A 27562-nucleotide genomic window follows, 5' to 3' on the forward strand; every position below is an offset into this window, starting at 1 on the left:
CCAGAAATGGTCAACTCATTTGTTTTAAAAGTTATAAAGGAAGTTTACACATTTATTTATCAATATTTCTGTAAGGATCATTTTAACAAGTTAAGATTACCAAAAATTCTTTACAGGTTCAGCCACAAGATGGAGCCAGTACAATACCAGGCCCAACCTGCCAGTTAAAGAAAATATTACATGCTACTTTGTCTCGCTGGATCTTTCTGCAGTATCAGCAGCTTTGAGAGGAGTATTCGCTTCTCATTTACAGTTACTGATATGGCACTGGCAAAAGCAAAAGACAGAAAAATATTTGGAAGTTAGGATATATAATTCATATATAAATCATTCTGTCCCACAAATTAAACACCTGCAGCTTTGATCAAGAAAACTAAAAATCAGTGATGCTTCTTTCCTGAATCTGTAAATTAAGATAGTTTTTGGACTCAGTTGTATTCTCCAGGGGTTTATAAAATTAAGTGAGTTGAGGAAAAGGAGAAGGAAAGATAGAGGGGAGAGAAAAAAGAACAGGGTGGCAAATAAGGCATTTGGATTAATCTGACAGAATCAGGTGGGTCAATATAAGTGACAAACAGCAGAGGCAGCTCTAGCAGCTACCACAGTGAATTTAATAGAGTAAAAATCCCAGTGAGCAGGAAGAGAAAGGTTGCTGTGTGAATTCTCCCTCTGTCAATCTTTTTAGACACTTTTTAGACAAAAGGTTATTAAGAAGAATTTGTCAGTCAGGTCTGCCTGCAATATCAAGTTATAATGTACAATTCTGTGTTCTGACAGTTCCAGCGCATTTGTTTTCTTCTTGTTACTGCTTTTCCCTTCACCAGTTTCAGCTTCAAAGTTATGCTGGACTCATATTAATTACAATAAAAGCTTTTATTTTTGTCTTTCTCCAAATAAGAACATTTCCTTGGCCAACATTGCTTTTCACTTTGTATAGTCATCTCTACACTAGGAAAAAGACCAAGCTCTTTAATAAAATATGCCTTCCTTCTAACTCTAGAAAATAATGTGATGCCTTAAAGTGTTGCCCTGCCCTGTTTCATTTTGCCCTGTCAACAGTGGGCTAGCAAGCCTAGGATGTCAACCCTCCTATGTTTTTCTAGTGTATAGCCTTTAGCTTCACTAAGGAAACATATATTCTGATTAAATTCTAAAGAAATCCAGATCAACTGTTGGTCATTATTGACAAGAGACACCTCTTGAATATAGCCAAGGTTTAGACTTGTACAGTATGTCTGGATAAGTGCAAGAGAAAACAAGCAAAAAATGTTTTTCCAGTAAGTTAGATAACTTTTGTTTTGCTTTCCCCATATAACAAAATTCTCAGTAGCAGAAGTCTTCATTAAAGTTTCAGTGCACGTACGAACAGGCCAGTCACACCTCCGTTTTTTTCAACCTAAGAATGGATGTGTTTATATAACACATAATCTGCATAATGATACTGTTTATAGAAAAGACAGAAGTTAAACATCTCCTGTAGCACTCATTTTATCTTTCTAACATTGCTTCTTCAAACAGCTAACTATATTAAAACAGCTGCAGTGGGGCTGTTGGGTAATGGTAATAGAAATAACTTTTCTTAGCATTGTATAAGCTATCATTGTCTAAAGACATATATAAGACAGGGTCTGTGGGATGGCCTAACATTTTCATTAGACTGGTTAGCATATTATCTCTTCCCAAAAGTCCATTTTGTTTATATTCATGTAAACACTGGTGTTTTTCAAATCTAATTCCCATTTAAGCTATTAGACATATTTTGGTATATGTATGTAGTAAATTAGTAAAGATGGTGTTACAACTTAAAAAAAAAATCAACTTGGCATCTCTGATGTGTCTGAAATGCTATTTGTAATTCAGGGAGGGTAACAGACTCTTCAAGATTGCATTTCCCTCTCTATAAGCCCTCTCTGGGCTTTAAACTTTGCAAATCTGGTTGCTTAGAAAGGAAGGTAGGAATAGGAAAGTAATCATGTTCTTGAAGTGGGAAAAGCAATACTGAAATGCCACTGGAGATTATAACAACGAATCAGTTGAACACTTGACAATTAGCCAAACAGATTAACATGATCCTCAAATTGTCTAAACAGGAATAGGAATGGTATGGCAGAGATAAAATCACTACTAGAATCCGCAATTCAATAAATCATTTCATAACTTGGAGAAGGATCTGAGAAGAGTTGTAGAAACAATTTAGAAATTGAAAAATGTACTTTATAAAAGGCTATTAACCAAGTCAGTGACTTGCTCATGTGTCTGTTGTCTCTTCAGCCTTACAGATGAAGGAAGAAACAGCTATAACAGCTGAAAGATAAAACTAAAGACATTCAAAGGAGAAATAAGATGTACATCTTTAACAATGAGGGTAATTAACCACTGAAACATCCTACAAGGAATTAACAATTTGTAAACTGAGACAGGGTGTTTTAGATGTTTTTCTAAGGGATTCTCTGGTTTAAATGACAAGTCATATGGACAGTCACATGGCTTCTATCATACAGGAAATGGTGCCACATGCTTACAGTGATCCTTCTGACCCTATTTACCTGTGAAATTATAGAATATGCTTGTACTGAGATTCCCTAACCTGGACAGGATTAGGTGAAGATGGAAATACAAGGCTAGGTTTTAAGATGAGAAACACATCTCTCTGATAAACAAACCAAAAACAGAAAAAGCTTGAATCCCTGCCTTTAGCCAACTGTTTGCATATGTAGGCAAGCATATGCAGAGTGTGTTTATACAAAACATGTATCAACAGAAAATGAATCTTTGCTTTTCCACAGCTCACAAAGCACAGGTTTAACTTCTCAGATAAGCAATAGTTGGCCAACATAAACCAAGGAGGCAGTAGCTGCAGGAAGGAGAGATGACAGTCCTACCTAAAGGTGGATCTTATAGTATGTATGCCTACATGGAATAACTTGTGTAGTTCTTTTTTTCTACTACTTTTTCCTTTTGCATTACAGAGATATGACTTCTGCTTTCTTCATTGTTTAATACAGACAATACATGCCAGCATCTGCTTTTGTGCTTTAAAATGCTATGGTCCTGATAAAGTGCAATTAGTTTGCGTATGTTGGGGTACTGGTTTATTGTACTGCCCCTCCTGTTTGCATGCTTCATTGAGATCCAAATGTGAGTGAGTAGCTGCAAAACTGATTATGCCATTTCCAGTCTCACGATGGTGAAGAGCGGTCTGCTTCTTGTCTGTTTTTAGGGTATGTCACTGGAGGTACAGCCCAGCCTCTTCCACATTCAGAATTACCCAGGCGCTATCAGAGGTTTGGAATAGCTCTGTCTTTTCAGCCTTTAGATATGATCTAGACCCCCAGAGCAGCTTGGGATAGGCTAAAGTAATTGCTACTCTTTCAGAGATGAGGAGAAAATCAGACAACTGCTGAGCATAGGGTCTAGTTCACTGACCAGTTTTGTCCAGTCCAGTCATTTATACAAATGTGCTTTCATAGTAAGAAATTAAATCCAAATACTAAATTCTGAAACAGGCTATAAAGAAATGTTAAGAATGCCTTAGAAATATTAAGAATGCCTACCATTTTCGTACTGCTTTCCATCTCTAGTATGCTTTGACAACATTAATTATCAAAACAAGTCTGTATTTGATAGATAAAATGCTTATCCTTGTTTCACGGAAAGAGAAACCTGAGGCAAACTGAGCATAGGCAGTAAGATTCAGAATTTCAAAGTCAGGACTGAGAGTTATAATGCTCAGCCTCAACAACTGGCCAAATCTACACTGTTAATTAAAATAGAAAGACCTTCCAATTTATACATATAAGCACTGTTCTTTTGGCCCACAGTCTTATTTTGTAGCACTACAAAGCATACTAGAATGAGTCAAAACACTTGTGTCCCCAATTTTAGGACTTCATTTCTATTGTATCTAACCTTTGGATTCTGGTCTGTGAATCCTACAGTTCCAGAGGTTGTAATTCATATAAGACTGTGTGGATATATACACAAAAGGATCATTGCTTTAAATTCTTCCATTAGAAAAACAGTAGTTGATAATTGTATATAGATACAGACACATGCACGCGTATGCACACACTGCAATTGTCTGTTTTATTCTAAAGCCTCTTGAAAGACTTTCTGCATATCCAATACAAGCTAGCAGGAAAAGCAGAGATAACCAGTTGCAGGGTTTCCCCACTCAATGAACTCCACAAGTAGCTGCTCGCAGTCCCTGAGGCTGCCTTTGCTTTTGAGGACAGTCAGAACTTCATGGATCGAGTATCTCTTTCTCTCCAAAGCTTGGTTAGTACAAGAATCAGTTTTCAGGAAAAAATACGGCTGCCACCTATTCCTCTGAACACAACTTCATTACTGTGCTTGTATCAAAAAAACAGAAGATTCTTTTTGCTGGTTTTATATTTTTGTTTAAAGACCAAAAGGAGTATGTAACAAAAAATGAATTCTTATAAGCTCTTACTACTGTTACCATGCAATGAAAGGTCTAGATTTTCCTATTGAAAGTAGATATTTATAAATATAAAACCAAATTTGGTTATAAAACCAAATTCTGGAAAAAAAAATGATAAAGTAAATTTCAGCTAACTACAAAGATGTGCTGAAGCTTGCAAGGCTTGTAAGCTGGCTAATTCCCCGGTGAACTTCTCTGCTTTTGGTAAGATACTGGTATAACTGTAAGTCTAAATATAAGAAAAGTTTAGTTAACATCTGCTTTTCGTATTTTGCTAATCACACAAGAGATAAAAGTAGCACTTAATGGTGGGGAAAAAAAGACGGCTGGGAAAAAAGAACAGTTTGTGCACAACACATCACCTCTTAGAAGTGTGTTTCAGCCCACTGACTAAAGAAAATACATACAGTCCCAAATTAGCTATCTAAGGTTGGGTGATATGGACTTTTCCCCACCTCACATCCATGTATATGTATATGTTTATATGTATATGAGCAATGTCCACATCTGTTCCTATATAAAAATCATTATACAGTTTTGTTTGATTCATAGCCCTCAAACAAATTCCTCTGCCTATTCTCCATTCGAGAATAGCTTGAGACTTCAAAGTATTTCAGGATGGATGATCACATCACCTGATATTCCCTGATCCACTGAAGACTTCTTTTTCATTCATTTTCTCCAGCAGCAATAGCAATTCAAATATCTTTCTCCCTCTTTCAGCAGTCTTCTTTCAACTAAAACAAAGAACACAGAGCTGGATAATTCTAATATTAATTGCTTTTTTAAAAAAATTGGTTCAAGTCTCCAAACCTTTGAGACTTAATATATGCTAAGAAAGCAAAGGAGGGAAAAATCTTGATATTCTGCCTTTTTCAGGTTAGTTGCCTTTAATGTTCCTTTCTGCCTCTACCTGTCAGGTTTTTAGTTTCAGTCCTGTTTTCAGAATTTTTTTTAAGTTTTTGGATACAATTCACCTACTAGTTCTATTTCTGAAGTGCTAAACCACAAAGACACGTAATGATTGTATGCCATCTCTCCAACTACTGTAACCCAATGAATTCCAGAACTACAGACTATATCCTTCTTTGCTGATTAGAATCCTAGTAAGAAACAATAAAATCCTTTCCTACAATAAAATTATATTTAAACAGAAGTTTAATGATGCAGAGCCCGCAACAAAAACATAGGCAAGAGTTGTTGGACTGTTAAAATCAGTATGTATCATTAAAATGACGCACATTATATTACTAATGATGATATGGTTGTGGTACAGTTAGGACACTACACATGATTTAGTAGTAATAGTATGACACCTGCTTTGCTAATCAAGATCAGAGTGCCACTGCAAGAGGCAGACTCTACCCTGTAAGCCAAACAGCATAGAAATTTAGATTCAAGCATGTCATCTCTTCCCCCACACCCACACTTTTTGTTTTATTTCAGTATCTCAGCGGACTACAAACAGCACTTTCAAGTACATGATGCTGTATCAGAGGTTCATTTGTAAAAGCAACCTTAACCTGCTACTGAAAGCACTGAATGCATCCTTAGACATGTCTTTATCTTAAAAAAAAAGAAAGAGAAAAGGATGGTATTCTAACAGTGCAGCTTGTGTATTTGTTACTAGGGAAACAAATAGCAAAGAGACAGAAACCCTTAGTGTCCTTGTCATTTGGATCTTTCAGTGGAGAAGCAGAGCTTGTGTTAAAATAATGGAAACATTGTTCTGCTTTCAGGATCCTTTGCTGTCCCCACTGAATGACTGACACTTTCTTCTCCTCCTTGTCCATCATGTCATCACTCAAAAGGAGAGCCACTTCTATATTCAGGACTGGACTGCTGCTATTTTTTATTCCTCATGTGATTCCTGTTTCTGTGTAATCTGCTCAGTTCCTAACACCTAAACCAGGATCACAGCATGTCTTGAGGTAAATAGGAGAAACCAGATACTTGCATTCACATCTGTAGAAAAGCACATACAACAGTGCTAGTGATTCAATATTTGCACGCCTTCCTTTGAATCACTGTTGAACCAGAGCGTCAGCAAGACTTTGAGAGTGGGAGAGGTACTTGTCTCATTTCAAAATCAGGACCCTTTGAAGTTATGGTCACTGGAGGGGACTGTTCACATGTGAGATCATTGCCTTTGAAGCTCAGGGGCTGTGTATTGTGATGGGAGCTTTGCCACTGGTTTCAGTAAACCAATGAGGTGTCAGTCATGGCTTATGTGGACTGACTACTCCCCTTCTAGTCCTTATAATTAGGTGTGAGAATGAGCGAGAAGACCTCCCCGCCCCAGTAAAAGCCATTCATCGCAATAAGCCTTTTTAATGGCAAAGCGTCTCAACCTATGGATGACAGAAGCACTTAAACCACGCTCTCAACACCTTCCAGTTCACCCACTGGCTTGCAGCGAATGAGGGTTGGAGAGGACCACCTTCAGAGATCAATACTGTTCTTATTGTGCGACTTTCTGCTAAGTGCTCAATATGCCTCTTTCCCAAGCTGCAAGAAGAGGGCAAAAGTTGGAACTATGGTAAACATACTGTGGTACAGTCCTTAAAACCCATAAAATACAATGTAAATGCTAACTGTTATTAAAAGGCTTAGGAAGTTGCTTCTGAACAATACATGCAGGAGTATTCTTTAGACAACTGTACCAAAACTTCTTTGGCACCTGGCTGAAGGAGTAATGTATAGGATCAGCCATACTAGATGACAACAGCTGTCCATCTAGTCAGGTATCCTTTCACTAGAGAAACAAGAATGGACTAAGAAATCTATCTTGTCAACAGAGATTAGTAATAGGCCCTTCAAAATGAAGTATAAGAAATAGCTTGTTAAAAATCTGTAAAAGCCGTTCATGGGATAATTTTTAACTAGATGAAATTTATTTAAAAAGAAACACAGGATTTATGTACTTTCTGGACTTTATCAGATACAATGTAATTTCTTTGCTAAATTACGCTGCATCCCTGCCTCTTTCTCCATTCCGTTTTGTCTAACTCACCTGTGGCAACTAGATTAGGAAGCTTGATTTGGTGCACTCTAAAGTCAGATGGATTCCACCTTTGTCCTTTCTACAACACTACAGTTACCAACAATGGAGACAGAGAAATGATGGGAAAATTCAGTAGGGTAAAAACCCTACTGGAAATACTCTCACAGATGTTGGTTTCCTTGTGCAAATGTGACTTTTTTTTTTTTTACTATTACTCAAAAATAGCCATTAATTTACCATTAAGAAGGTGGAAGCTTATAACAAAAAGAATGCACAGCTACATGAATTATATGTATATTAAAAATTTGATATGCAGAATAAAATCTAGCACATGCTTTACTGATTACAGCCACTAGCTGAATTGTAATGGATTCTATTTCTCTAATAAGATTGATTCTGCAAAGAACCAAAGCCCCTTGGGTCAAAAAAAAAAAAAAAAAGATTATAAGGATTTGAAAAAGATATACGTCAGCACTGACAAGAAGAAAGAAGTGAAGAAATATTTTTATTGATGCTGTACTATGTAGCACAACAAAAGAGCCCTTCTCCAAGGTACAAATGAGCACTTTCTCAGTCTTCTGCTCACAGTTCCTATCTCTATGTTCTTTGCCTGTGGAAATAGGGGAGTAAAGCCAAAATATATTAGGGGCAAGCTTTTATTTATTTTTCAAAGGAAAACAAGATCAGTGCTTAAAGACCATGGATGCTTCAGAATATGTATGAGTCTACTTTCATGTTCCAGTGTCCTAAGTCTTCAATATTACATTTTTATACCTTAAAACTTCCATGTTTTTTCTTCATAAGCAAGAGGCTCTTCCCGAAACTCCCTTTCAAGATGCAAAAGTGCTCTCAGTGACCCATTTTTACTTATCTTCAATCTCCAACAGGGCATTATTTCTTAATGATTTTTCAACAGCACTGAACTTTTAACAGACCTGTGTCATTTTTACTTACTCTCAGCAAAGAAATAAGAAAGATTAATACGTTTTGGCGTCAGACGAAAGCCTGTGCAATCTTATACTGCGTATTACACCACTTTCACTTTAAAACCACTCTGAAAATACCCAGGGCTGAAACCTGTAACTGAGAAGGGTGTCTAAACGCCGCCGGCTGCTGTGGCTGCAGAGTTTACCTCGCGAACGTTTTATTTCCCCCCTTTGTGCGGCTTTTCTTCCCTGAGAGCCGGCTGTGGCCGGGCTTCCTGGTGCCCCCGGAGGTAGGCCTCGCCGCCCGCTCCCCCTGCCCTCCCAGCGGGCGGCCGCGCCGTGCCGTGCCTCGCCTCAGCGGAGGCGGCGCGGGCGGGCGCCCCTTCCCGCCTCGCCGCTCTGAAGGCAGAGGCGCCGCGCGCCCGGGAGGGGGAGGGAGGGAAGGGGAGGGGAGGGGCTGCACGCGCCTGAGACCGCGCGCCCGCTCCCCGCGCAACGGTCCGCGGAGAGCGGTTGGCGGTGGGGGGGGGAACAAAGCCGCGGCGCGCGCGCGCTCCGCCCCCGCGCTCCTCCTTCACAAAGGCGTGTTGGGGGGGGGGGGGAGGAACGGAACGCCGCGCGCCCTCGGCAACGGCCGTCGCTCCTTCCCCCGCCCCTGGGGGCGGGGCCGGGGAGGCGGGGCGGGCGCCAGGGCGCGCGCGCGCGCGGTGATTGGCTGCCGCCGACGCTCGGAGCAGGTTTAACGGCCGCCGCAGCCAGCGAGCCCGAGGAAAACAAAACAAAGGCGGCGGCGGGCGCGCAGCGGCGCGGCAGGATGCCTCGGCCGCCTCTCGGCCCTGAGGGGAGGAGATACGCGCCCAGCCCCCGGCTCCGCTTATGACCCGTGGCTTCTGGCTGCCGCCGCTAAGAAGGCATTTTCGAAGCGAAGAAAGCCCCCCCCCCCCTTTATTTTTTTCGCTGTTCCCTCGTTGAATGCACCCGGGGCCGGTCCCGGCCTGAGGATGAGCGGCTGGTGCTGCTAGCGCCCTCCCCGAGCACCGTCCCTCTTGCGCTGGCGGCCGTGTGAGGACTTTTTTTTTTTGCCCCCCCCCTCCGCCCTTGCCCCCTGAGGGAGAGGGGTCTGGAGGTGCGCCACTGCACGGAGTCCGGGCTGCGGAGCGGAGCCGGCGCAGCGGTGAGTACCCGGTGCACGTAGGGAGCCGGCCCCTCTCCCGCTGTTGTGTGTGGGTTTTTTTTTTGGGGGGGGGGGAACAGAGGTGATGGGAGAAGCAGGGAGGAGTGCTGCTCCGGGGGGAGCCCCGTGTCGCACCCCCTGGTCGGCGGGGTGCCGCGGTTTCCTGCGTGCATAGGGCGGGGGGCCGCGAAGGCAACTTTGCTGGCGGGAGGAGGGCTTGGGCTCTATTTATAGCGCCTGGAAATGACGGCAGCGCTGCCTGCTTGCTTGTAGCCTCCTTATTACAGGGCGGACTGTGATGGTTTACATAATTGGGGGGGGGGCCGAGGCTGAGCTCAGCTTGACGGAGATCGATGGGTTCCCCCTTCTCCCTCCCTCTTGCGGCCGGGGCCCCCTTCCCCCGGGGCGCCTGTGTGAGGGCCCGGCGAGTGCTGTGGCGGATCCCTACCTGGATTTTGCCGGGGACGGAGTGAGGGAGCTGGAAGAGTTAGTCTGTATTTGGGCGGCCGCGCACGGCGCTTTTCCCAGCTGCTTCCCGGCGTTTTGGTGAAAGCAAGCCGTTGTCCTGCAGATACTGTTGCAAGTGGGAGAGGAAAGGCACGGCGTCACCGCCTTTGTGCCCTGGCGCACGGGAAGAGTGCTTAAACGTGTGCTGAACAGCGTGCCCCTTTCAGTGGGGAGACTAAGATCGGCCTTTGCCGGTAGCTTTCTCTTTGCGTTTTGTTGCTGTTACTTGTACTTCTACTATCTAAAGCGAAAATGATGCTCCAGTATGCTCGTCTCACAATTAGACTAACTTTGTTAGGATTTTCCTAAAGTAATCAAATCATAGCTTATTGCGAGTGTGTATATAGGCTTTGTCTAGCTTTCTGGAGCTAGACGAAGACTCTTGCTTGTGTGATCTATTTTTTTTTGAGCCAGGGAGCATGAGGGAGGATGTGGTTTTGGTGGTTTGTTTGTTTTTGTTTTCCCTCTATCAGCTGGTGTGATTCGTACGGCGATCTACGAGCAGCGGTGTGAAAACCCCCTTGCAGACCAGGGAGTTGCTTTTTTGGCAGGTGCTCGGTACCTGATTCATTCAACGGACTGAATTATGCAAGCTTGCTTACCTTCACTAACAGCTCTGATTTGCCTGTGTGTTTCTTAAGGGCCGGGAAAACTCGCGGGTCGCAGCGGCGGCGCGGGCTGCGCGGGCGCGGACCGCCCGCACCTCCCCGCCACGCTCCCCGCGCTGTTTGTTTACACATCCGGGAGCCGCGCGGGCCGGCCCCTGCCGCGCCATTGGCTGCGCCGCCCCGTGACGTCATGCCGCGGGGAGGCCCCGGCAAGGCCGGGAGGCCCTCGCGCGTTGGAGCGGGCTGCGAGCACCCGGCTGGAACCCGTCGCTGTTATCTGCTGAAAAAGGACCTTCGGCTTCTGATTTGTCCCTCCTAATATGTTAGGAAACGCGTTCTCCGAAGGTCTACGAGAGTTTCTTGCTGATCCTGAAGTGTGTGTGGTTTTATTTTATTTTTTTCTCCTCAGTTCGATAGCTCCTTGATTGGAAATGAGAATACTTCTACAGAAGGTGTTTTAAAAACAAATGGGTTATTTTGAAGTTGATCTGTTTTATGGCTGCGGTGGGGGAGGGGGGGGACCCACATAGTATGTAGTGCTTATGACGTGGTTTTAAAACCATTATGAGAAAGCTGAAATGATTTGTTCAGGTCTTCTTGTGGCTTTGCAGGTTTACAGTGAATACAGTTATTAGTACTTCCCAAAAGTTTGTGTTTCTTCTAGACTAATAGGTACAAATCTAAGTATCCAAAACGGTATCTGGACACTAATTTAGAAATGGTTAGACAGCAGCTTGTACACTTGTTCTTACACTTAATTATGCAGTCTCTTTAGAATTCCTTAGATCTTCAGGAAAACTAGCTGTGACTTCCATGACTAAAGCATAAACTATGTTATATATATGAGTATAAATAAGCAGCTGCCTCAGATCTTGCCAGATACCCTGCTTTCCACAGAATCCTGAACAGGACCTACAGAAACAGCTACTGCTTGCAACTGTCAGACAGAAGTGAAATTGGACTTGCTCAGCTTTACTAGAGCTCTGATTGCAAGTTTAAAGTGCTTTGTGTTTTGAAGCTTGACTTTTAACATCATAAAGAAACAAGTTGTGTGTATTTTCTTCATTACAATGTATAACAAACACTTAGAATCACCCTCTCCTTGAACAAAGGAAAAGCAAATAGTTTTGTCAAGAGCTGTGGAAGGTTTTGCTCTAACTCCTGTAGCTGAACGAGTCAATATATCAAGTCTGTAAAAGACCAGTTTGACTCAAAAATATATGCATTAAAAGGGACATCTCAGAATGCCTTGAAGAATTTTTTCCTCTTACATTTAACTTGCCAGACTTGCACAAACTGCTCTCCTGTTTCAATTACAGTTATAAAGGGTCTGATCCAAAGTCATGGTGTTTTTCATTTTGAAACCCTGATTTCTTTTAACTTGTGATGTTTCTAAATCTAGCTGAAGTCTGGACAGTGAGGTTTGTACTGGACCCAGAGCTTTCAAACCTAAACAGGATCTGTATTTATTTCTAACAAGTGTTCAAGCAGGGGATTTAAAGGGGAATCTCATGTTTAACTTCCAAGATTGGGCTTTTTCATGTCATCTTTGTCTTCTGCCCCCCCTTAATAAATGTAGCTTAATATCTAGCTGTTCTACAAAAGTAAGTTGCTTTCCCAAACACTGGAATCGCTATTCTCTTTGCACTTATAGTACTTTATCTTGAGGCAATAACAGAATTATAATAATGTAACATGTGTTTATGTGACTATATTAATCATTGAGTTCTGCTGTCCATGTTAATTGGGTTAATATTTCAAACATATTAATGTTATCAGATCTGTGTTTTCCTTTTCACTGACTTGCAAAAAGCCCAGTCACTTTTGACTTATTCCCCTTGCTGCTTTACTTTTGGATTGCATATATTCTGCCACATGTCTTGTGTGGCTCATCACTGCCTTTACAATTCTCTTTAAGAAATTCTTAATCTGAGTCTTTTCCCCCTGCTATTCCCCCTGTAAGCTGAAGATTCAAAAACCCATTTTGAAATTTGGTGCATTTGTCCCTTGCATTAGGCATGCCATACAGACAACTTTCTCAAGCCTTCTTTTGAAGCACAATGATTTTTTCCTAGAAACAACTAATTTTTAAATTATGCGGCTTTCATTATCTGTTCTCTGTATTACTTGTATCCAATTGCTAGAAAAGAGTTTACTGCTGCACTGTATACAGTTTACAACTGTGATAAGTGTTTTGCCTGCTCACTTTAATAGCTGGATCAGGACACTGTAAATTCTTTATATTGGCTCTCATTTCAGTGCTTGTGCTATTGACCTACTCTCAGTCACCTGATAGCTGATGACATAAATGACTGTGCAGTCTTCATGTTTGGATTGCTCATTAGTTTGATGCATGTAGCATGGTAACTGGTGGCCTTTAACAGATCAGTAGATATTTAGTATAAATACTGAGAATCTATAATTTTCAGGCAGGTGAACTTTACAGGGTTGGTTTTCCAACATAGCTGGAAGATGTGGCTGGTTTTGTTTATGCATGTAGTGTCTCTTAAAGGCTCTTTGAGGATTAAGAATGCAGTTGTGTATTCTCTGTATAGGATTTAGCTTTTACTGCCTGACTGTGATTTCAGTAGCAACCATTAAGATTATTTTGGTAGAGTGAAGAAGTATCTAATTAGCTCTGATCAGGACACTAGTTAAAAGGTCTTCACTTAAAGGTGTAATTCAGCTGAGCTTGAAAGAGGGGGAGGAGGATATCCTGATATTTGAATTGGGTAGCAGCATCTTGCTGCTTATTTGACTTAAAGACAAATGTGATATAGCAAGATCTTTTGCTGAAAACTGAGGTGTAAATATTGATGTTTGGTTATTGTTGGTCAGAAAGTGTTTCCCAAGATGCCTTGTCACTTGCCATATTGGAACTGACCAGTGGAATTTCAAAGACAATTAACACTCTCTAATGCCCTGCCCTTCTGCTGTAGCTGTTAAGCAATTCTCTTCAGTGTAGTACTTTGTGTATAGGTGTCTTAAGGAATACTCCTTAATGTGCTTGTTTCATAGGGAATTGTTTGAATCTCCTTCATTAGAAATGTGATTGACTTGAATCTGCTAATAGAACAGAACTGCTTGTTTCTTTGGGAAACAGAACTTGAACCAAGCAGCTTCACAGAAGCAAGATGACCATAGTATAGGCAGACCGCTGTGCTCTAAACACTTCATTTTGCATCTAAAACAGTTGAATAACAAGTTAATCCTGGCTTTGCTGTAAAGCTGCTAACTGTTCTGCTCTGTTCACCTACAGGTTGTGACTGTTTCTCTTCTGTCGTCTGTGTGGAAAGTGCCACACACACTCCAGAACAACGACGGCTTTTGCTTGCATTTTCCAGTGTTTCTTTTGTCAGCGTGTTCAGCAAAGTTGTAATTCTTCAAGTGCCAGCCCTGAGCTGAGTGAGGAGCCAGCAGCAGAGATGGTAAAAATGACAAAGTCAAAAACGTTCCAGGCTTACCTGCCGAACTGTCATCGAACCTACAGCTGTATCCACTGCAGAGCCCATCTAGCCAATCATGATGAATTGATCTCTAAGGCAAGTGGTTTTAGAGACCTCATGAATTATTTTTTTAAACAAAATGGTTGTCATTGTATCAGTGCTCCCAATAGATAAGGGTTGCAAATCTGATGCATACTTTGCAAAGCATCTTCTCTGGGTTCATTCTTGGGTCATAGGTATTGTGCACTGAGGAATGGGTATCTTCTGGGAACTCCTGAATGTGCCATATAAAGGCTGATTTAATATATTCCCCATATTCACAACCTCCATCTATTGCCGGCTAGGTAATATGTGAGAGATGTCATATCTTGGAAGTCTGCTAAGGAAAACTATCTGAAGAAAATTTGGAGCTTAAGGTGGGGAAATCATTCTGGTAATGGTTTTTCCAGGTAAAGATTACTCTTGACTTTATTTGATGAAAGGTCACAAAACTGTTTCCAGAATGCCCTGCTGATATTGTGAAGTCTGTCAATGCATTCTTTGAGAACCATTTTACAGCAAAAGTAAATAATGATTAGTGTGAGAGAGATTCAGAATAGTTGAACTGTCTAAACTTAGAGGAAGTGTGGATCCTTGAAACAGGCTAGGCCTGTCCTTCTTACCTGTTGTTGGAAGAAACCAAGATTTGTGATGTATGAAATATGTAGGAAAACTTGAAGCTTGGGATAAATACTTGACAGACTGGTTCATTCTTTGCTTCAAAATAAGCTCCTGATGGATTTGCTCTTAATGGTGACCCGGAGAAAATACTTCAACCATTTCTCAAACTCTTTTCTTGTCTCTGAAAATGTTTTCTGTAAACTTATTTTGCTGAATAAAAATGCTAGTGCTAAACCCTTTCTATAACTGCCTTCATTGCTGGCTGTTGCTTCTGCTTGCTTGTGTCTTCAGCAGCAGTACTGAGGTAATGCGTTTCTTGAATGCTGAAGAGAGTGAGGAAGCTGCTGCTTCTGAGTTCAGGTTTTCCTTGGGAAAGGAGAAAGCATACCTGCTCATTTGTCCTCCAGAGGGTTATCAGGAAACAATGTGCTTCCCCCCCCCAGTTTTTCTTGTTACTAACCTTTCTGATCTTTATTTAGATCTTCAGATACCTTTTTGTCACCAGTTTTGCTGTTTCAGTCAGTTTGTGGCTGTATTACTTGTAGGTATCATCTTATAGCTTGCTTACTCTTTCTTCTGTTCTTCCTTTGCTCCCTTCCCCCAAACAATTCTTTCCCTCAATTTAGCATATGTATGAGGTACTCTTACGGCATGGAATTGGAAACTAACTCATTAAATGCAAAACACTTAACTGGTTACATATATAAAATGATGTGAAGACATTAAGAGGGAAGACTTTATTTGTATTAAAATAAAAAATGCTTGTTGCTTTCTTTATAGTGACTGTTCATATTAATTTAATCAAAAATGAGAGAAACTTTCAGATAGTAATGTGAATGCATTTGAATTTCATTTGTTTTCATCTTAATTTAAAAATCTCAATATTAGGGATGACCTTTCTGGCAACATTTGATTTTAAATTACAAGGAAACACAACTTCATTATTCACTACGTGGTTTGGGCTTAAAACTGGTGGGAGGAGTTGCATTTTTCCTGAACTTCAGGTTGTAGAAATTGATACTGCATACAGAAAGAATGCAAAAAGTTTTGCTAGTGGTGTTTATTAAAAGTTGTATAAATTTATCAAGAAGATACAATTCATGCACACGTACTTAGTATGCAACTCTTCTTTCAATTAACTTCACATGCTGTACAACTAAACTGCTACAGTTCCTGCATGGGCCAGCATGCTCAAAGGTCTCAGCAGTCTTGATCAGAAGAATCTTTTGAATATGTCTTTAAAGTGAATTACATGTTCATATTACAGCTTTAAAAATAAAAATAACTTCAAATGGATTCAAAAAACAGATTTTTTTTTTCAGTTGAGAGGCTACAGAACGCATGGAGAATTCCTTAAATGTCTAGCAAACGTCAATATTTATTTGTAAGTGATTTGTAATCCTACTGGGAAAGGCTTTGGGTATGTTTCTGCTTTAATTCTGGCTCCCATAATTTCCAGTGAGGACTTACTATAAAGCAAGATAGTGTTTGTTTGCAGGTTGACCATATGCTCATTTGACAGCTGGTCAGTGTTCTATGAACTTAAGATTTTTTGCCTTTATTGTCTAAATCTGCGTGTGAGATTGAGAAATGCACTTAAATGTGAGGTGTATCTTTTTGGATGTTTGTAAAATTAAAAAAACTGCTTATCTGTTGTACTTGGTTTTGGAATATAGGTTTAAAAAAAAAAACACCCTTTAAACTTCGTGTATTCCTACATTGGAAAAGTTCTTTTAATGGAAGCAACTGCAAATCAATAAAGTTAAGTAAAGCTGGATCATAAGATTAACAGCACACTGCTTTTCCTAGTGAGGGAAAGGTGGGAGAAAACAAGTGTTCCTCTATTTAAAATAAAAATACTTCTTAATCTAGAAACTGAAAGCTTATATAGTATCCTAGACAGCCTGTATGTATAGAAATCACTGTTAGAGTTCCAAGACTACTAACAGATGAACATAGGTCAGAATTGTCTCTTCATGTGAACCTTTTTCCCCGAAGTCTCTAAATACCCTTTTGAAGTACATAGTCCACTAAGTGCTTTATTGATGCACATCACTTTAAGGTAGCAGTGAAGGTAAGTTAGTGATGTAGATACTCTATATGAACTAGCTCTGAAATGGAGTTACCATATTTAACTACCCAGCTGCAGCAAAAATACTTGAAACTGTTTGAAATGTAGCAAGTTGACTGTATATGATCTAAAATCTTCAAAAACAATGATTTTTAAATCCCCCTATCTAGTTTATCTTTATATTGTTGGGGTATGTCAAGTGTCATGCTCTGTTTTCTATGTTGTGCTGCATAGTTCCTGTGCTGTCTTGGATTTATTGATAAAGCAGAGAATCAGACTGCTCAGTCTAATCTCCCCTCCCTGCCTCCATGGTTAGGGCTTAGTTTAAAACTGAAGCTCTGGCAGATACTTACAAAGTATAATTTTTGGCTACAAAGTCTTTTTTGTTTTCAACTACCTACTCCAGAATCCCACTCCAGAACCCCTAGCTCTACAAATTTTTCAGCAGAAACAAGGCAAATAGTATTTGATACTTAGCTATAAATGCTGCATTTGTATGTTGTGTTTTGGTTGGGGTTTTCTTGAGGTTTCCCAGATGCATGGCTTTCTTTTTCTGCCTGGCTGGAAAGAGCTTGAATACATTGTAGATCCTCAAATTAAAGCAGCTACAAATAGCTTTCTAATGTACTTTCAGGCATAAGCATTTGTTATATTTGACACTAATGTGTCCAACTTCAAAATGAAAAGATAAGTTATGCAATGAAATGGGTGGTGTTTCTCTTAAATGTTGGTCTGTCATAGGAAGGCAAAGAGTGCTACATTCTCTTGTCAATCTCCCCTCTGATTCTGGTCTTTAATCTACTAGACTTCAGTCTACTGGAATTCAATATAAATTGTAACTCTCTTGCTTTTGAGAACCATTGATGCCAATTGTCTGGCAAGGAAGGCAGTGCACATGATTCACCTTTTCATTTTGTTTCTGTTCTGTGTGAACAGCATAGTATCTTTCTTGCCTTAGAATTAATCATGAAGCTCTTTCTTTTCCTCTACCTGTAAACTTTGTCGTGCTGATAATAAAATGGCAACCAAGAATCTTAGAAGTGGCTTCGAAAAAAGAATGCAGGCTACTAAGGCATTATAAAATGTGGTGCCAGCACAAGTGAAATCATTTTTCATTTGTAATTTTGCTGCTTAGTGTTGAAACCCACTTGGATGCTAATGATTGGTAGAGGGTATGTTAACTAGATATTTTTTCCTCTATAACATTGGATGTTTTCTGTGTCTGGGGGCACTTGGGAAAGGGAGTAGGAGTCCTGAACCAGGAGGTGGTCAAGAGCAAAGATGTACATGAACAGTCCATGCAGTTAAACATATGCACGCATGTATGAACAGTTGTCACCAGTAAGTAACTTGTGCCTTCTTGGGAAAACACTGATTTGAAGGATTATGTATAATAATAAAGAATAGCAATGTAGATGACTGTTTAATTGAAATAAGTGGAATGTTGAGGTGATGTTTAAATACCCATTAAACACTAGTGACTTGTGGTGTTAGCAGACCTAAGTGCTGGATCATTTGCGTCTTTAGCAAAGACTTTACAGTGAATGTTAAACATTGAGTTCTTTCCTTGCAAGAGTATTGCAAGGAATACAGTAGTCTCTAGTACTTGGGGGATTCTGAAGAGTGGGGAAGAACCTGCAGCTTTCTCTTTCAAAGAAGCAAATGGATTTTTCTAGAATCATATCTTACTATGACTATATATACTTCTCCAAGACTACTTGAAGTTTGGGGGAGGTTGCCACTTATGTGGCCTGTGCAAAATGGTGCATGTATGTGGCTTTTAAAGCAATTCTAAAACAAGTTTTTTGAAAAGCATAATTAAAAAAGGTTTCTTCTGACTTGATTGTAAATGGTAGAGAATGTGCAATGATAGCTAGCAAAGTGTTGCTTTAAGAGCATAGGTTCTAATTCACTCCTGAGTGAGCAGTCACACAGCTAACTGGGTGTCTTTGACTTTCCATCTAGCTGTAGTCCTGATCTGTCTCATTAATTTCAGTAGTAGATTAAATTAATCTGCTGTTTAATGTACTATACTGAATTAACTGGTAATGGATGTGAAAGCTCAAGCTAGTTTTTCTGAACTGGTTCATTTAATTCTTGGAATATTAGAATCTTTCATTCTTTTTGAACCCATTAGAAATCTTAAGGAGAAGCAAAAGAATGCTGATTTCCAATAATTGTGCAGAAATTCAGGCAAGAGCCAATAAATTACAAAAACCTAATAGAAACCATAGAAGCTAATGGATATATTGCAATAGATAATACTCTGTTACTGAAGGTGGATCTGCTTGAAAGACTATTGAATCATCTTACAGTGTGCCTTAATGCTAGGGATGGAAGAAAATCTGGATTATGTATATAGACATCTGTGTAAATACTGTCTTCTGTATCATTCATTGCAAAGCCTATCTGACCAGAGGAAAAAGTGTATGCAAGCCACAGACGAGACTAGGTGTGTAAATAATTTCAGGAGCAAGTTCTGCTGCAGGGTTTGTGTAACTGTCATTGACTTTGCTGGGAAACCCTTGCACCTTGTGGATAAAACAGCAATCTTGGTGATTAAGTTTAATTCCCCAAGGCATTTAGTACACTTGCTCTTATTCTTGATGTGAAGAAAAAGTCTTTGGCTTAAGCAGATGCCCAATTTTAGCCTTATTTAGCAACTCTGTTTTTGTTGTCTGCTGTTTAACTCATGGGTTTATTGTCTTTAAGTGAATGTGCTGTTCTTAACTTGATCTAGTTTGGTCATCTAGCTTTTGTTTTATGGTATAAAGAATACTTGGAAAGATAATTGGGCCTATTGTGTGCTTGAAGGCCATTTTTGTCCCCCTACTGGAAAACTTGAAAATGTGTCTAATTTCATAAATGTTCTGGTGACTTTCTGTTCTTAAGCTCCTAGTTTTTGGGTTGTGTGTTTTTGTTGTTTTCTTTTTCTCTTTTCTGTCAGGGGAAGATTCTAGTTTTTGGAAGAGAAGTAATCTTTGGAAAGTATCCACTAAGAGATTTGAGAGCCTCAAGGAGCTGGAAAGTGCAAGTTCTGTTCTTTGGGTGTTTTGACATAATTATTTCTGAAATGCATTCAAGATGCTGTATAACTCCAAGATAACTTGTTCTGCCTGACAAAGTCTTCACTTGTAGAAATATCACTTGCCAAACCTGCAGACATGCAGTTTTTAGTTTTTTTTAGGGCTGCTCTCTATATATTGAATGTTATGACTCTTCTTATTCAAATCAGTAGAAAAATGAATGAAAATGTATTTTCAAAAATTTTTTCTGATATTGATTTGTCTTGGAATCATCTAGAACTTGCTTAACAAGCAGCTGAGCAACACTATCTCTAGTTCTTTCCTGTATAAAGCAGTTGGATCTAGCAGGCTTGCAAAAGATCTTGAGTGTAATAACAACAGATGGGATAAATCTTAACTTTTTCCTGATAAATTTCATTGGCTGTTGCTTATGTCAAATTTAGTTTTTTGAATTTATTTCGCTGATCTTGAAGCATTAGAGGCAGCAAAGATCTCTTGGCACATTTTATTCAGAAGATAATTTCAGGCATCAGAGGGCTTGGATGTGTTTCTGATTTAACTGTAAGATATTGCCCCTAAGCATACTGTTGTCTGAAAGTATCACTGAGACGTATTTCTTTGAATTGCATATTTGTTCAGAATACTAATTCAAGTTGATCTATTTTAATTTGTGAAGGAAACTAGCAAATGAAAACAAAAACCATAGACTTCTTTCATTGTTCTTTAAAATTATTTTTCATTGTAATGAATAGCTTGCAAGCTGTGCTTAGGTATGATACTGTTAATGCCATTCTGACTTGTAATAATGCCTGTCATACCTTTAATATGTGCTAAGCTGGCAGTTTCTCTAAACCTTTCCTGTGGCTCATGCTCTGTAGTCACCCATCCTATCTCTAATGCATCCCATCTGTGGGGAATAACTAATTACATTATAAGCTTTTTAGTATCTTCCCTTCCCCCACCCATGTATGTCTTAAGGCAGTAAATATATATTCTGCTTACCTGACGTTTCCTTTTTTCCTTGGTTAAAAAAGGTAATCCTGGTTTTACAGGAAGTAAACACTGGTATATACCTGCAGAATTAGATATGAACTATACTTTCAAGTTACGTGGTCAGTGAGACATTTAAAGTTCCTTTACTATAAAATATGATTAGTTTTGTCAGATGACTTTAAAAGAACAAGTAATACCAAACTACTGTTATAGTGGACCTCAGTATAGTTCCTAAGCACACTTAACAATTTTGCCTACATAAGCAGTCTAATTCTAGACACTTTCAAATGTGCTGAAACAAGAAAAACTTAAGGATCTTTGTAGATCTGCTGCCTATAGAAGTGGGTAGTTAGTCAAAGATGTGGATTTTCTAGGGAAAAAGTTTACTCATAAACCAATGCAATATTATTGAGGACCATCAAAAACAGTCTTAAAGGATGTTTATATTCCAGTTGAGAATATTAGTTTAACTGGTAAATTGCTGACCTTCTAAGTGAAAACCCTGGTTACTGTGAGTCATAACTGATGACCCTTGGTCACCCTTCCCTCTATCTTCTCATGCTTCTGCTGGGTTAAATGCGTATTGAGGATTCAGTTACAACAATATGTACAATATAATGCTATGTTTTAATTATAACGGCTTATGTATAGTGCTTAGTCTTGGAAGTGCTGAATAAATTTTACTAATTAAAAGTTTGCATTTGCATAGGTAATGCTTATTCTGTGGAAGTACAGTTTGTCTTGAGACTGTTTTGAACAGTCATGGCTGTTAGTTCTTGGCCCTGCTATTTAAAATACTCTTTTCTCTTTCATTCTCTTTGAGGAGTTGACACACAAGGAGTTTAACCTGTCAGCCTCTTAAAATTCATATCAGCCTAACCAAATCATACAATACAGAGTGTGAGAAACCTAGTGATTGTAAAAACAAATGTTCAGTATCAAATTGTTATTCAATAATACAAAATACTCTGCTTATAACTGAGTTACAAGCTTAGCAAGCAGTTCAAGTGCCAAAATGAGTTGTTTTCTGTTCGTGTCTACTCATGGGCTGCATCAGTAAGTAGAGCTCTGACGATAGATCTTTCTTGTACCTGTTGGTTGATGGAAGTCTACCTGTTACTTGGTGTTCTGTGGTTGAAAATGTGCATATGTGACAATGTCTATCTTTTTGTGTTGTTTGAATACAATTTTCTGAGGGGGAAAAAGACATCTCTAGCTATTCATGTGAACAAGAAACTGTGGCAGCCAAGCGCTGAGAGGTTAAGAAATTCATAAGAAAAATTAAAAGGCCCAGGAATATAAAGATTATCTTTACAGGGCTTTCACTTCAGACAGCGTACAAAAGTTCTGCATGATGGATTGCAGACCGCTGAATGCTCTAATGGTACATTGATGTTGTGGTTTGACGCTGATTTTTAAAGGAAAACTCCCTGAGTTGAGCAGACCCAAGTTCTGTATTCCAGAGCACGATAACACAAGTTGTCATGGATTGCTGTCAAGTTATCTGTGAGTGATGTAAATGTGGAGGAGCTCACTCTTCTCAGCTGGGCAAAGAAATAGTTGTTCTATGGCATGTAAATATAACATTTACCCTGTAAACATATATATATATATATATATATATATATATATATAATATATATATATATATATATAGGTGAGAGATGTGCTACCAAATGAATCAGCTACACTCTACAACCAGGAAGCTAGAGAAGGTAGGAGTAGAAGAGTTTTTCAGGGTGGGGTATTTGCAAATACTTTTCTCTAAAACCACTGTCACAGAGGAAGGTTGTTGCTTTTTCTTCCCTCCCTGCTCCACATATCATCCAGAGAGTTAAAGTAATGGAAGTAATATCTCTCATATGGCCATGGAAAAAGGCAAATGCAGTCCTAGCGATCATCGGAGGATCTATTCCCAATAGAGAGGGAAGTGGCAATGCTTATGGTCAAAGTCTTGTGAGACTTCATATGGAATATTGAGTACACTTTCATCTTCAAGAAAAACTTGCATTGGAACAATTTTTCTAATGTGATTGTGTAGGACTGGACAAAAAAATCAACATATGCCATTGATGTGTGTAATTGCATGTAAATAAAGGAACTAGTTACTGTTATAAGAGATGAAGCATGTGGTTTAATTTAACAGGAGAGTGAATTTCTTGTTGCAGCTTAAAGTAATTTGTGAATCATAATTTGCAAAATAAAGCTTTTAAAACAAGGTTTTAAAACATGGTTTGCAACTTGTTTAATGTAAGAATTTTTACAATAACTTAATTAAAGATAATGTTCATTGATAAATGTGTAGTTGTCCTTCAGTTTAAGCGTCTCTCAAGAGAAATCTCCAAGTGAAATCCTATTAGGCAACTAGTGCTGATAGTTATTATAGACTGCTTTGGAAGGTTTTCTCAATTTCACATACATGGCACTAAAGTCTAGCATTCTTGAATAAAAGGACCTTTAAAGTGTTTTCTCTGTGCTTTTTTTTTGGGGGGGTGGGAGGAGCGGTTAGGCAACTGCAGTTGTCTAAATTCATTTGAAATTGATTCAAACTGGGAACTTATTTGTTAATGTTTGTTTGAGAGTGTATCCAAACAGTTCTTGTCTTCATCTTTATTAAATATTCTCTGTTTCTGTATTGAGACAAGGACTCAAATTTAGAAAGCACCACTTATTCCATAGAAACTACTGACTGTAGTTTCTGTACCATTCTGCTAGTGTTGTGATGTGTTTTTAAGTATCTCACAAGAACTGAATTAGATTTTTTCAGGTAGGTTGAGGAAGGTATAGGGGTTACATTCTGGCATAGCTGCTAAGACTGTACTCAACTGGATCTCTCCTTTCAGGGTCAGTAGTAGCCCGAGTCTTAGCTTTCACTGTGCTGCATAGCTTATCCTCTTCCTTGCTATGTAAAAAGAAAGACTTGTAATGCTGGATAATGGAGACTGTACCTTTTCTCTTTGCTGTAGATGGGGAAATATATTCTGTGAGCAAAATAACTTTAATTCTTTTAAATGGTTGATAGAATGAAACTAAAATAGTAATACTGTAAGCTGTTAAGCAGAACTTCTCATCTTAAGGTGAGATTTTATGAGTAGCTAAAGGCTGTAGGCAATTACTCTGCCACTGGTGGTGCTTACAGTAGTCTATAGTCATGTTTTTCTTTTAACATTCTTTGGTGCAGTATATCACCTAGTTAGTACTGAACAAAGTGTTAATTTATAGCCATGTTTCCCTCTGACAGCCTTTTTTTGCAAACTGTGTTCTAATTAAGTAGATATGACAGTCATATTGGTGTTAAGTTGCTAATTGTTAGACTGGCAAAACATCTATTTTGGTGCCATGTGACTTTAGATTATATAACTCCAAATATATGTCAGAAAAAGAATCCATTGTGGGAGGGTACTTCTCCCTGTGGTTCCATGCCTAATGTTACTAAAACCATTCAAAAATACTCAAGGTGAGATTTTTTTTTTTCCCCCTCAAAAAAACATTCCATGTTGATCTAATGTGTATTTCAGAAAAGCTGGTCTCTGATCTTCAATACTAGAACTTCAGGGATTCTTAAAGCAATTGCACTTTTCTCTTCAGCATGGAGAAAATGATTAATGTTCTTTGAAACTAGGTTAGCTCAGGAAACTGAAATAACAAGGAAGGAAGTTTAGAGGTCTCTGTGGGTACACTACTGCAGAGAGAGAAGAAAAGGTCCACTTAAATGTGATCTGGTTTGAATGGCAAATAATGGCCATGTCGAAGCTAACAAGTAACTTGATACAGAAGGAACAAAGCAGTAGATCAAAGCAGTGGTGTGTTGCATGCTTTTTGAGTGTTTCACCTAGGCCTGGATCTAGTCTGCCCACAAACGTTGCCAGTGCGTTTGTGACTCAAAGCTGTCTGAAGGACTAGTCAGATTGAGGCCCCTGTGACTTCATTAGCGTTTGGAGTTTCTAGTGTGCAGGGCAGAAAAACTTCTGGTTTAGTTTGATACAGAAGCAACAAAGATGTAGTTCACATGCACTAAAACTGCTCTGCAAACCAAAGCAACCTGCAGTAAGTGGGGTTGATTAGGGCTTTTGCTTCAAAACTGTGCTACTGCTCTGGACTAAAACATTAATTTAGATGCAGCCAACAAAGTCAAACAGTCTTCCTTTGTCTGTAATCTAGCAAGAATGTGAGAGATTTGAAAACATATGGCTGTGCTTAGACACTTGATGATAACAGTCATTTTATTAAAATCAAGCTGAGCTTATAAATTGATCAGAAAGGTTCCCTGAATAGAGAGTTCTGGTTTTATGCTCAGTCCAGAATGTTGCTGCTCTTACCTCAAATAATGCAATGAAATTGAAATAAATTCTTTGGGGTGCAAGGGGAGAGGAAAGAAGTTGGAAATAATTCCTTTGAGCTGATTTTTAAGAGCAGATTATTTTAATTAGCACAAAAGATGTCCTAGGAAAATTAGAGCTGATATCTTTGAGAGGAGTAGGGAAAGAGAATGTTTTGTTTGCCTTATGGATGTCAGTTATTTTGAGCAAGAATATTTAACAACTTAAAACAGTTGCTAAAGTATAACATGGTGAAAACTGATGCCAATGAGGCCTTCCTATAAATAATACAAATAAACTCTTAAACTTCCAGTAGTTGAACTGAAATTTGTTATATTTGTGTTAAGTTTATATGCTTAATAACATACCCTTCTGGAACTTTTCTTAACAAGTACACTCTTTTTCATACAGTCCTTTCAGGGAAGCCAGGGACGAGCCTACCTCTTTAATTCTGTGTAAGTACCTCTTTAATTCTATGTAAATATGTTATTACAGTTATGTATGCTACCTACATAGTATAATTTTTTAGTATGCTTCATAAGTGGAAAACAGTGGGAATTAGCAGCTGCACTTTGCCTTGTTCTTTTAAGCTATGTCTATACTCACCAGCAATAGTTATTAAAAAGCCTCTGAGTTGATTTTAAATACCCTACACATGTAACAGGTTGTCTTATTTTTTAAAGCAATTCTGTTAACAGCTGAAAGTTTGGGGGAAGGTGTTACTGTAAAATTCCTTTTGTGTATGTAATGCTAACTGTCTTGAGCAGGAATTGCCATTCTGATATATTCTAGAAGTCAAAGTATGTCGCATGACTCTAAATCTGCTTTAGACAACTTTGCTGTAGTCTAAAGGAGAATTTTTTCAATGAGATAGTTACATTTACAGGTTAATGTTACGTTATAATTAGTACTTTTTAAATGACCTTAACTATTGCAAACCTAGAGGCTAAAGGTCTCTGATCTAATCAAGCCTAATATTTGCAGTTTTAGGCATGTGCCATACAAGGCTCTTTCTTTGAATTTGCTAATGGATGTATTTTAAGTTTCTGATATGTGGAATTGCATTTTTGTCTTTACTTTTAACCAGTTTATTGTGTTACCATATTTGGAAAAAGAAATGCAGTTAAGTGACTTGGTCTATTATAGACCAGGATAATGGAACTAGAACTGTAAAGGATTTGATTGCAAATCCTTGAAATCCCTTTTATATGGAGTTGCTCAGTAGACACTTGGGACTTCTAGTATAGTTGTAGTACTGAGAATCTGGTAATACAACAGCAAAAATGGCAACACTTTGTAGACAGTGTTACATGACAAACTTTGTTTAGTCTTGTCTGATCTTCCCTGTATAGGCTCTTAGTCAGGAAAAATTATTTTGACACAATATTTCATGGGATAGTTTGTTTTTATATTTCCTATTTGTTCATCATAGCATTGTCTGCTGATCTGTAGCAAAGAAATACTTATGAGGCTTTTTCCTTGCTGCTATTTTGGAGTTGGTTCTAAATTAAGCTCCTGGTGCTGATATACTGGTACAGACTTCCATTCTAGAGGTCACAAATTTCTTTTGAAGAGAAGCCTGAAACTGAAGAGGTATCCAATTATTGCTTAGTGTTCTGTTCTCTGAAAGTTTAAATACTTAACATCTCCGGCTTGATGGGAGAGAGTAAGCCTCACTAACAGAGTAATGTAGACTAATCACTTGAAAAATTAAAATCAGCAGTCAAACTTTTTCTTCCTGTCCTTCAGGTCAGTACAAGAATAGAAGTTATTTTTAAAGTGTTGAATAAGATAGGTAGATGTATAATTTTTTATATATTTTTATATGTATTTATGTGTATAAACACTTTTTAAACTAGTTTTTGTCCTCCAGAGGAAAGGTGGGTGACAAGTAAAAAAGAAAGCATTCTCATGTGGTTAATGTTGAATCATTTCTCCTTTTTTGCAGGGTAAATGTGGGCTGTGGTCCAGCAGAGGAGAGAGTCCTCCTGACAGGTTTACATGCTGTAGCAGATATCTATTGTGAAAACTGTAAAACCACTCTTGGATGGAAATATGTAAGCAATATACCTAACTCTTTGATAAGTGTTCGTGTGTTGAAGCACAATTATCTAAGTAGGCTAGGTGTTACTGGTAGTTCAGTTGATGTTAGGTCTAGTGCTTTTCCATCTATTGGACAGTAAGTAGTGGCATAGTTTTGCTTCCATTAAATCTGCTGGAATGCTGTAGCAGATCTAACTTTACATAGAGGATAGTAAAGCTAGCATGAGCTGTATGTGCTATTACAGCTATCTAATACTTCTATAGTACCTTTTTGGAATGTTACCAACCACATACACTGAACTGGATGGACAAAACTGTCCGGATGGGTTTTAATTTTCTTG

General features: G+C 38.9%; 1 protein-coding gene and 1 long non-coding RNA gene across 2 annotated transcripts in view; one reads left to right on the forward strand and one right to left on the reverse strand.

Annotated features, from left to right (window-relative positions):
• LOC136993560 (uncharacterized) lies at positions 1 to 10130 on the reverse strand. The gene is made up of 3 exons (XR_010885931.1): positions 9997 to 10130; positions 5080 to 5181; positions 1 to 267 (listed from the first exon to the last, which is right to left on the reverse strand). It is a non-coding gene; the product is annotated as an uncharacterized lncRNA (long non-coding RNA).
• The window catches only part of YPEL1 (yippee like 1), a 21397-nt gene continuing 2990 nt past the window's right edge, over positions 9156 to 27562 (forward strand). The window contains exons 1-4 of the mRNA XM_067307082.1: positions 9156 to 9548; positions 13923 to 14205; positions 25590 to 25633; positions 27127 to 27235. Coding sequence (XP_067163183.1) covers positions 14089 to 14205; positions 25590 to 25633; positions 27127 to 27235 — 270 coding nt within the window. The 5' untranslated portion in view covers positions 9156 to 9548; positions 13923 to 14088. The remainder of the gene's footprint in view (positions 9549 to 13922; positions 14206 to 25589; positions 25634 to 27126; positions 27236 to 27562) is intronic.

Source organism: Apteryx mantelli, chromosome 17 (assembly GCF_036417845.1).
Source record: "Apteryx mantelli isolate bAptMan1 chromosome 17, bAptMan1.hap1, whole genome shotgun sequence".
Classification (NCBI taxonomy): Eukaryota; Metazoa; Chordata; class Aves; order Apterygiformes; family Apterygidae; genus Apteryx; species Apteryx mantelli.